The sequence below is a fragment of the Manduca sexta genome, chromosome 10, assembly GCF_014839805.1.
Source record: "Manduca sexta isolate Smith_Timp_Sample1 chromosome 10, JHU_Msex_v1.0, whole genome shotgun sequence".
NCBI classification, from domain to species: domain Eukaryota; kingdom Metazoa; phylum Arthropoda; class Insecta; order Lepidoptera; family Sphingidae; genus Manduca; species Manduca sexta.
Window position 1 is genome coordinate 5,189,670 of NC_051124.1, and position 12,575 is coordinate 5,202,244.

General features: G+C 33.7%; 1 protein-coding gene across 1 annotated transcript in view; it reads right to left on the bottom strand.

Moving 5' to 3' along the window:
• The window catches only part of LOC115440220 (polypeptide N-acetylgalactosaminyltransferase 5), a 40,586-nt gene that overhangs the window by 27,824 nt on the left and 187 nt on the right, over positions 1-12,575 (bottom strand). Inside the window, exons 2-5 of the mRNA XM_030164436.2 lie at positions 12,093-12,320; positions 11,069-11,276; positions 7,532-7,661; positions 1,413-1,579 (exon numbers count right to left, since the gene is read on the bottom strand). Coding sequence (XP_030020296.1) covers positions 1,413-1,579; positions 7,532-7,661; positions 11,069-11,276; positions 12,093-12,248 — 661 coding nt within the window. The 5' untranslated portion in view covers positions 12,249-12,320. The remainder of the gene's footprint in view (positions 1-1,412; positions 1,580-7,531; positions 7,662-11,068; positions 11,277-12,092; positions 12,321-12,575) is intronic.

The window sequence follows — 12,575 nt, forward strand, 5'->3', positions numbered from 1 at the left end:
CGGTAGTTCCTGAGATTAGCCATTACTGCTCCGCTCCTATTGAATATAGCGTGATGATATATAGCCTATAGCTCTCCACGAACAAAGGGCTATCCAACGCAAAAAGAATTTTTCAGTTTGGACCGGTAGTTCCTGAGATTAGCCATTACTGCCCCGCTCCTATTGGGTATAGCGTGATGATATATAGCATATAGCACTCCACGAATAAAAGGCTATCCAACGCAAAAAGAATTTTTCAGTTTGGACCGGTAGTTCCTGAGATTAGCCATTACTGCCCCGCTCCTATTGGGTATAGCGTGATGATATATAGCCTATAGCACTCCACGAACAAAGGGCTATCCAACGCAAAAAGAATTTTTCAGTTTGGACCGGTAGTTCCTGAGATTAGCGCGTTCAAACAAACAAACAAACAAACAAACAAACTCTTCAGCTTTATATAATAGTATAGATGGAAGGTGTTAAATTATCATGACTTTTTTTTATTTATTTAATATGCAACTAGTCTAGACTAGATAACTTTATCGTACACATTCATTTGTCTATTGAATGCAAAGGTAAAGCGGCAAACAAGATCGAGATTATACGATCCAAACACCTTAATATCCTACTTAAAAAGTCAAATATGTTGTCATGAAAGTACAATAGTACGCATGAATTACAATATATCAGTCGGAATCCACAACCAAAACAACCAATTAATATATGAAGGACAAACACTAGATGATCTCAATTTCAATGACATACCGAACAATAATTAGCTATCAATTCGACGAACTCTATATAAGCGTTTGATATCTATAGTGATAACAATGATTAACTGTCCGTGATTTGAACATTTCAAATATATAGCCGGATAAGATTGAGATATCCGTTTGTTTACATGTCCCGAGGGTTATTTTATCATATTTTTTAATTGAATTAAATGCACTGATTTAATTTCAAATCCATCAATGCTATGTGACTTTAGATTGTGTTCTTTGATCTGAACATGCATTTATTAATGTATCCTTATTGAATCTGGAAGATCTATCTGCCCACCATTAATCACGGAAAATAGTTGAATTAACATTCGCGTGGGCATACTTTGGACTTGTGAGTCAGAGTGAACGCGTCTATCACGCCGGATTATACCTTGTATACAAAACCTTGTCTACCCACAGTTGGATTGCTTTATTTTAAACCTAGACAAATCACCATCTATTATATTAGGGTCTCAATGCTCGCTTGGGCGATGTTATACTACCGAGTGTCGACATTGGCTCGTAAGACCGGTGAATCCAGCGTAATCGTTCTACTTATCCTTTTGATGCGGGAGCGATAACACATTTTTCCCCGTGGCAAAAAAAGACGAGGTAACACCAAAACACCAAAGAAATCCTAACAATATTAGCTATAAGTAGTTTCTCACTTACCCTTTTCACTGGCATCGTCCACCAGTATGATTTCTTTGAGCAACGCCTTCGGCGACCGGTTGATGGTACTCCATATGGTTCGTATGAGGGTAGTCCACGCCTCATTGTGGAATACTATCACGACGCTCGTCGTCGGCATCAACTCTGGATACGGTTTGTCTTTACATCTAAAATGGTATTGATGATTTAATTATACATACATAGCATCACGCCATTTATTTTTGCAAAGGTAGACAGAGGTGTAACAGTAGTAAGTTATGCTAGTTGTTAGGGCTCATGGAGTAAGAAACATATTTCACTTTACGAGGCACAAATAGAGACTCCAGGTTCATACTGAGCAGCAAAACTCAACATCACTTTGCCTGGTCAGAGAAGCATAGACAATACAACTATGCCTACAAGGATTCCGAGCTTGTAACGTACCGATTTGTATTACTAACAGAATCAGCCTATAAAGTAAACACATACAGTCAAAATCGTACAATTACAGTATGCTGGCATTTTCACGAACCATCGCTTAATTAAAACCGTAACTCAGTAGACATAATGATGCGACGCGACGTGACGTGTTTACGCGTTAATACGTCACAACTCCCACTACATTTACTTACGTTGGCTGTCAGGAAGTCCCCTAAAATAATGGGAAGGTTAATTAAACCTGGCACACTGATTTCGTAACATTAATTTCGAATATACATTAGAGAATCTTATTAAGTGTAAAAATAAGAGTATTCTAATAAATATGAAAGAAATTTTTTTTTGCCCTTAATTTCGCCCTATTTATGTCTAAAAAGCTATCTATGTATATTATGCATTTCTATGCGTTCTTAGACATATTTTAAAACTATCAGTCACTCCCTTCATAGCAGCCATTAATTAATTCCAAATTAATACTTATCGAATTTTTATTAAAATTTCTGATCATATTATTTAGTATTGCATAACTATTTATACCTAAGGGCCTGTTTCACAAGTTTCAAGTAAATCTTATTTGATAGTTATCGTATTAACCCGTCATGACTTGTCAAAATTTTATTTTCAAATATGTACAGGTAGCTGAATGTTTGCCGGCAACATTAACAGCTACGCGTGTGACGGAAAAATAACCTTATTATGTAGTATATAAGGTTATAATCCCGTGACACACGCAAATGTCATGTAGCTGTCTTGGCTCGCCGGCGAGCCACGAGAGACCAAGAGTTAAACAGCTAATGTAGATAGCTTTTGTTAACATTTATTTGGAGCATACATTAGTGTGACTTTTGTATTTGGTCGGCTTATACATTTATGTGACGAGTGGCATTTACTCGGAAATTATGACACATTGCATTAATAATATACTAATACAATACTAATAATAATAAAATACAACTATATAATATTCTTTGTTATTGTTTTACGAGTAATGCGAGATACGGTAATGATATCGTACTCGGCAATCGGTCACCCGCATCTTGTAAAAGAGCACGTATCTACCGAATAGTAATGAAAACAGATGACCTTTACCGAATAACTTTTCTTGTCTCGTGGCCTGTTTAATAGGAACCTGATTTAATGTGCATGCATATAGATCAACTTAATAAAACTATTCTATTTTTACAAATATGGAAAATTTTGTTGTATATATTAGATAAGTTAAATGGTTTATAGTAACCGAACTACTGTAATGAGGAATTTTTTGCTCCATTTTGTCATCCGTGTGAAATAGATTACATTAGAGAATATCATTACCTAAACAACAATGACTCAAATTCACTCTTGTCTTCTGATTCTAAGCCCACTCAACTTATATTACGACTCGGTATTTGTCCATTTATAAGATTTAATACACACTTCGCCCAGAGGGAAGTCGTGAAAGGTAATGACGTCATAAAATGTACGCTTACGTAAACTTATTTACGCTTCACTGAGCCAAGGAAGACCTAATATCCAGTTTCATTTTACAATAAGCGGAAAATATAAACGTAACCGCACCTTGTTTAAATTAAGAAAACAAAATGTGTGCATAACCGATATTGAGTAGAGCTCGGCAAACTCAAATATACAAGCCGTCCCAATGGTTATGACTAGGGTGCCCACACGGCCCGTATATACGGGACTATCACCGTATTGTCCATTATGTGCCGTATTCGAATGTGAGAGTGAAGGAACAAAAAGTGCACCTGTGTATTGCGCACACACGTGTGCACTATATCTCCTGCGTACCTGCGTGATCGCCGTTGAGATTGGCCGCCGTGGCCGAAATTCTACTAGGAGGGATTCATGTCCCGTATTAATACACGTTCAGTATTAGTTCCTTGTTTCGTCAACTCTATTATGTATAAGGCAACCCTATTATAATAAGGAAGTATATATTTTGAAGATAATCTCTGATCATTCCGACTATAACGAAGAAAGCCTCTTTCTCGCCCTAAACATTACGGAAGGAAAGTATAACCGACAAAGAGCATAACTATTCTGTGCACGAATTACGTAGTAAGAACATATTACGATATATTCCTACGTAATTCATACATTGAATAATAGTTTTACAACTTAGTTAAGCAAGTTTCACGAACTTAAAATCTTTACTTCTATAGCACTAACAATTAGTGTTTGTAATGGCTTTATAGCGATATAACAAATGACCATTAACCGCATTTACGAGAGTCAACGGTTTTAGCACACGGCAACACCGCATCTACCACGTGGAACTAAATTGATCGTCATAAATTATTTATGCAAATGATTTACGTGAAAATGAATTACATTAGCAATAATTGTGTGCACATAATGCGTTTTATATTTCACACTAATCATAGACATGTTATTTAAGACTGACTTAGGTTGAATAGAATCATTTTGTATTTTAATTGCAGTTATCAAATTGAAGAGCTGCACTACTAAATATAAGATACAAATTTAAATAAATAATTCCGGACTAATCATTAATAAACGGCAGCCAGACGATAATAAAATGACATTTATAGAACTTAACTAAATATTTTTACCTTCTGATACTCAATTTGACTCAATATATCAAGTCGACTCACGCTGCACTCAAAATGTGAAACTCGGTAAAACAATTAGCACAATTTCTGCGAGAGCGTTTGTTCAACGCCGAATGTTACGATAAGTGATATAATTGATAACGTAGATTTCTATGAAAACCGCGTACAAGTCAATATAGGCGATGGTGTCTGAGACTGACGTATGAATAATTAACAGACTTGTGGGTAAATCAACATAATTTGTTCATACAAATGAATACCATTACTAGCTTTAAATTTTCAATATTGATTTAGAACGCTCGTCTTCTTATCACGTCATGGGACGGAATATACGAAGCGAAAAGTGAGTCCCTGGTTGAAAGTCTGGCGACCCCTACAAGGATAATGGCGTGATGTATGTGTATTGTTCTGATTCTAGGTAATTTTAAACAGTTCCTTAATTATTCTTTAATAATCGACAGCTTAATGACGAGCTACCCAAGCAGAAGCGAAGATATTAGTACACTTATAAACTACATTTCTTTTTGTTATTAAAATTTTGTGGACGTGTCGTATTAAATAGGATATTTAGAAATCTATTTTAACCTTATCATATCAATCAATTCAATCGATTGAATAGATATTTAGATATCTAATATCTAGTAGGTATCTTCTATTTGTTCTATTTATTATTCATTTGTATACAGAAAAGAGATGAAAATTTTCTGCTGATTATGAAAATAGGTGATAGATTCCTCCGAAATATAAGCTTCGAAGGTAAGAATAAACTTTATCCACCCGCGGAACATACAAGCCTCATAAAAATTATATTATAGTATCTTAATAACTATACTGCTTTACTATATCCTCGTGATACAAGTGATGACTCATCAATAGGTAGCGAGCGTATGCCCTCAGACATACCAATATGATCTTTATTCAAAATATCAATGTTTTTAATAAAGATTACAACGTCTTGCGTTTCATTCATTCTCATTGCAACCTGCCTTGGTCGTCCATTAATCACATGAGACTGGAAATTGGGGGAGGGGTTCGGAAATAAAATCACGAAATATTATAAGGAGGAAGGGGGGTTGATAATGAGACATCACGTGTATTTATTTTTCAGTGATCGCGGGGTTTAATTTAAAAATTTCAATATATTTTCTACCAAAAAATACACATGATTTTGGGTTGGAGGGGAGGTGTAGTCTAAAACCTCACCACATATCACCAGGGGCGGACAGGGGGTTAAGAAGTCACTAAAAAACATCACGTGATTAATGGACGACCCCCTTGAACATTTAAAGCAAATTATTTTATAACTCGAATATGATGCGGAACCGGCTTAAAAGTAACAATCTGTATAGGTATATCATATCGATCTTACTAGTGATAACTGATAAACATCTACCGATATAAATTGATTTGATATACATGTACCTCGTACGCTGTTATTTCCAAATACCCATACGAATAACTATGTATTATTATTTAATACCACGATATAATAACAGAACTTGTGACTATGTCCGACAAAACAGTGACAAGCGTTAAGATAAACTGTGTCGAGAAGGCCGCATTTAGGTTAACGGAGTTTGAAACAAACCCTGACAATGGAGCGAACTGCGAATTGCGGCAGGAGGAAATAAATTATTTAATTCAATTTGTAGTGGTCAGAATTGAAAACCGACCCGTTTTGTGGTTTTTGGGTAAGGTAGTCGACCGTTGCACGGAATGTTACCGTCGTTCTACATGTAGTCATCTCACAAGGTTAGAATATGAACCATCAAGCAGTCCAAGAAGTCGTTTAGTTATTTTGGTATAAGTAATTTAAGTCAATGCCTAGCGGTAGACCAAAATTTTGTTATTTATATTTTTTATTCGTCCAAGGCCTATGGCGTAGCTATACCCGCACTGTCCCTTTGTGCATACGTGGTCTACGACTCTATGAAAGAGAGTCATACACTTTTCTTACCAGAGCTCAAATGCTGTCAGTTTAATCAAAATCCCTAGATGATGCACTAGTCTGTGATTAGTCGTAACTAGCAGAGGCAAATTAGGCGATTACTTAGGCCTCGCGTGGTACGGGCCTTTCGTTGAATTCGCCAATTTTTTTGCTCACACCAACTGCCTCCCTTGAAGAAAATATGAAGCTACGGCAATGATTGTGTGACAAATGCAGTGGCATCTGTAACCCGACCATACACAAGCATAAATACTTTATGAGCCAATTTAAAGGAACAATTCAATCACCCGATCAGACCCACTGCACACGTCCGTATGAGAATGCCAATCAATTGAATGCGAAATCGGAGATTGAACTCTTAACAAGTCGTTATTTAATAGTACGAGAATACAACATTGATTGTAGTTAATAGATACGCACATATCAATTTTTATTATCACTATAATCTCATTAATTACAAAATTACTGTGAAAAAAGCTTTGATTTGAGATTAGATTCAATTAAGCAATACAGCGTATTGTCCGTGTTATCAGTTAAAAGTGGATATGTTGATACACGCCGACCGGCATTATCGGAAACGATCGCCGAAAGCCAAATGTTTACGGTTAAATACTAAAACTGCTTTCACTTCACGTTAAAAAAATACAATATATGCATACTTTTAAATTTCAGCTAAATATTGGAAATTGAATGAGCTAATTTAATTTTTTCAATGCTTAAGTTCTTTAACCAACTGAGAGCAAAACGTTTTCTGGGGCAGTTACAGGAGGAGCTACATACTAAAGTATTCGAAAGAAATTCAAATAGTATTTTCACCGTTATCAAAGACGCGAGAAACATGAATCAAAAACAATATTACATCCTATCGGTCTTCAGTAGTTAACGAAAATGATCACCATTTATCCGTTTAAAAGCTTTAAATGTTCAATGATATTTCAATATGTGGAGCACGGATATTTACCGAGTACAATAGGAAGCGGAATGCAGAGCCTCGAATCAGTCTACTCGATGACATTGAACTGATATTGACTATAAAACCAAGGCCATGATTCACGAACCAAGTATGAACAATAATACTTGATACCATTATACATATTGACTGATAGAAAAAACAGTCCGAATTGAAAGCCACGTGCCCCATATCCAATAGCTCGTAAAGTTCTGAATGGAATATCACTTACTTTTCAAAGCGCACGTCGGTGAGCGACCTGTTCAGGGATATCATGTCACTCGCCAGAAGATTGAACTGATTTTCTTGGAATTTGTCCAACATCAGCTTTTCCTGTTCTATTGGAATGTTCACGGCTTTACCTGCAACAAACATTACACTTTAAAATACAAACATTTCTGTGCCTTTAAAATGTAAACACAAAAAACATTACATCCATAATCCAGCTAGGTTTCAAATGAGTTTTACACATCTAAATGTAAATAATAAGCGTCATGAAGACTTAAAAAACGTAAAGTCATAAAATGCAATCCGCACTGTAAACTAACTCAACAGTAAATAACTAACTTAAACGACTGTATCGAAATGTACTTCGCAAAACAATCATCTATTGTTACAAGCGTTGTTCATCGTACAGCTTACAATAGTTCAATGTTGTGAGAAAAATGAATCGTAATCTGCGTATCAAATCCTCGTGAATAGAAAGTCATTGTCGCGCGCGACTCAATCTTCAAACTGCAACTGATGAATGGGCGCCTACATACAAACGATGTTTGGCAAACAGTATTGATGTTAGCATTAAAAATAGTGAAAGGACACAGAGGTTCGAGCGCTGTATGCCGATACAAAATAAATCTTACAGATGTTGCAAAAAATGCATTATGTATCAACATCGGCGACAGAACAACTTTCCTTTACGATCCGCACTGAGATAAATCCCTCCGTCTACGCTGTAGTGAAAAAACCGACACTGTGGCACAGTCAAAGCGCAGACTTTACATAAGTACTGCAAATTTTTGGACGCCTATTTAGTTTTATTTGCAGATTTGAGTGTTTTATTTTTACTCCACCAATAAACGTATAATGATTACAAATTAAAAACAAGACTGTTATTATATTAATTATGGACTGCACAAAAATAAAATCCTAATCCCTCATAATACACTCCTGGATACAACAATATTACCGAATTATCTTAAAGGGGACATTTCTATTTGCGTTACAATTACTTAGTACGTTAAATTTCGAATTTTTCCTTTCACATATCAAAGGATTAACTCCGGATGCCGGATCTGAATCGTATCCAGGGTTTGCAGATATAATATACTTCGATGAAATTGTTTGATAAGATTACATCGATAAATATCTTGATAAAATTCCAATAAATCTACAAATTTACTTATAACCTGCCACCAGAAGTATAAAGCTAACGTTATACGCGACGTCCTCAGTCGTAAAGAAGAAAAAAAAACGGAATAACCACTGACATCGAGCCTCGATTAGATCTAACTTTTGGCGCAATTTTTTTATTCAAATTGCGCTGTTATGGCCTTATGGATATGCCCGCGTTTCCTAAGCGTGTTTCAGCCGGAACAAGATTTATAAAGAAACTCCGCAATCTGATGCTGTTTTGTTCTTATTCTTGCAGATGCAAAGCTGAGGGCTTATTTATTACACATCTCTAATATAAGAAAAAAATATTATACAAGTTAAATATAAATAATGATTTGTTTGTTTAATGATTGAATGGAATAATTATAATTATTTAAATAAAGATAATTTATAAACCGACTCAAAAGGAGGAAAGTTTAAATATATGTCAATTTTTTATACTAATTTAGCTATAATCATTTACCCCATAGTCCGATTTCAAATATTCTTTTTCCGTTTGATTTCGTATTAGTTCGCAATGATCTCATTATAATTTAATTTGTATATGACCATGAACTTCGGATATGCATGGGGAACTCCTCAAAATCAAAAAGGATTTAGATGCTTATTTTTGTGTTGGGTTCAATATAACTTCAACATAATATCATATTAAAGATATTATTACCGTTGTTTGGTCTTGAACTGCGAAGATACGAAAGGAAATTCTTTAAAATAAAATATGATAATGATTATTTTTTTATTGCGTACAATTATATATATATGTTTTATGTAAGTAGTTTGTAATGTAAGAATGTAGCTAAGTAGCATATTAAATTAGGCACATACTCAAATTAAATATTTTGTAAGCAAATAAACATAAAAACATGAATCGGAAAGATAACATTGTTGGTGTTTTAATCATTTCTAATTAACCATAATATAAAATTAAATATTTTTTTTTGGATTGTACTAGATTTTGGAGTCAACTTTATTCTAATAGCTAATAATTATAGTTACGATTTAATTCCAAGTACCAATATTTCGGGCATAGAATAAGTGGGTAATTCAGTTATCACAGTGACGCTTAGATCGTAACTGATGCGGGGTAATAGATAATAAAGGTAATGGAAAATTGGCCCTTGTAAGATTTTTTCCTGTTTTATATTCTTCAATATTTTATTTTGCTAGATACTTGACAATTTTGATATACCTACACAGATGATAACAGTCAGATTCTTTAGCTTAAAATCATAATACAAATGAGTTAGAAAATGTGGGATATGACTAATTAACTAGATAAGTACATTGTAGGAAATAAAGCCACACAGTTAAGTTTTGTTATGGCTGTTTATAAACCGCCCCCGCTTTTTGAACGTAGTTATATCGATTTTTGTCATAGATACCGTGATCTAGGCTGATGACGTTTATATCTTCGGCGATTCGTATTTGTATCTTATCAACGTTACTAACGTGCGACACGTTATATAGCAATATCTTATTGAATGTCTATAATATTAGATATATTTTTTTTTATCTCGTATCAAATCGCATTAGACCACATTTAATTAAACATACATACCTAAGTGTACATCAACGTGCAAAAATTTCGTTATCAAATAAAATAAAAATGCGATATAATCGATTGACAAAATGATTAAGCTACAATTAATTAACGTATCTACCGCAATATTACTATTACACTAATTGGGAATTTGCGTAATTTGTTTAGTAAAACAGGAAACGTAAATAATTGCATACAAATGCATCTCCATCTTAAAATTTGTTTTAGGTTATATTGCATATATTTAAATGTATTAAAAGTTGACAATCTCATCAATCAGTATTTGTTTGTTTATCAATTTTCTTATATTAGGTGATGATCTAATAAAATGTAGATTTATTACATACATAATACATTATAGCTATGCAAGTCACCACCCAATATAACTTTAATATTTTATATGATTAGATTAAAACAATATTTAAGATTATTATAATATCAAGTAGCTTGTTTTTCATAAATAAATTCATATATCAGCATCAGTAAATATATTCATATATCAGCATCTTAACACAAATTATTTAATAAGCATAAATTTTATGCAATACACTTCCTCATCTTTTTTTATAGAAATCAAATAATATTCAAACCAATTACTTAACAGAAAATGAGTGAGGTTTGCTTAATTAGATTTTGCAAATGTGTCATTAACATTGAGGAATGCAGAAAAGGTATTTAAATGTACTTCTTAGCTAGGGAAATATAACTTTGAAACAGTGTTATTGAACCTGAAGCAATATAATTTAGGCTTGATAAATGTATAGATATCAGTATTTATTATAATAAGTACTTAGAGGTCATGAGTTCATTGTCATTGTATAAAAATGGTGTACATACCCATTTCTCCTGGAGAATCTCCATGCGGTCTGACTGTGGGTGCTGGCTCCCATCTCTTCAGCCTTGACCGTGGGTATGGAGCCAGGAGTAGTCCATCATCATTGAGGTCTTGGCCTACTTCATTCTCCTCAAGATTTGTGTCTTCATCATCTATGTCCTGCTGTAGGGCCGCAGCTATTGCTGCTTTCTTCCCTCTATATTCTTCTTTCTGATAGAAATGACAATATATAGAAAATCAAGACTACAGGTATAATATGTTATATGTATTTAAATATTAGCAGTTGTGATACATACTACTAAAAATACTGATTCATAAATAAAAAGCTTTTCAGGGCATATAAATATTTAAAGATATTAATTGCTTTGTACCAAATTACATTATTCACACAGAACAAAACTAACTAATCTTTAGTACAAATTATAATCATAATCATTTATTTAAGCTATTTCAATTAATAGAAGAGTATGATCAATAAGTTATACATATGTACCCACTTTTCAGTTTTTCTTAGTTATTTCATTACTTTACATTTTGTCTGCTGGTTTTACATACAAAAATATTGTATGCTTTTTTTTATCACATTAAATAAAAACCAGTTCCCAAATAATAGCTCAGTAATGTATGCAGTCAATTAAATAAAGAACTTGTTGCATCTACTTTCACTTACATTTGGAACTAGTGAGTACATAACTTAAGAAAATGTGGTTATAATACATTAGACACAAAAAACTTTAACATTTTTTCTTTCCAAAATTAAGATACTTATTTAAATATTCATATAAATAAAATAAATATATAAAATTATACAGAAATGCAAGTAACCATCTTTAGTTTTTAGTTACTCAGAAGTTTATTGTATAAAAAATATGTTGAATTATGAAAATATTGCATATCAAATTTGCATAAAAAATAACGCAACAATGTCACGCTTTATATATTTAATGCGAGTATATGGTTGTTTTATACTTTTTAGCCATAGTAAAGTCAAAGTCATTTATATAAATAATACAAGAGGTCATTTACCTGTATACCATCTTCACTGCCTGTTGTCTTCTTGCTGCAACCTTCGCCAAAACAATCCGAGTACATGGCCAGCAACATCACGTCGACGAGCAGCCATGCTAGCGAGGTCAACAGGATGATGCGGCATGTGTGTATCCTTATTTTACTCCGAAACATTTTGGCTAACGCAACACGGGTCACTGCCTCATGACAACTTAAACACAATAATGTCACGCCAGCCGCCTCGTCCTGCAACACACGCGAATTTAGACCCACTTAAATTATAAATCGCACAAAACACTCAGGTAATATTAATTGAACTTTGACACGATCTTATTAAATATAACTGACACAAATGATTGAGGTTTTACTTATGAATGTAAAACTACATAGCACTTTATGAATAGAAAATGTATGCACAAATTTTAAGTAGGTTTCCGGATCTAAGACGTGAATAATGCATGGAATATTTCTTCAATAATACCCTACTGTAATATTGCTTTA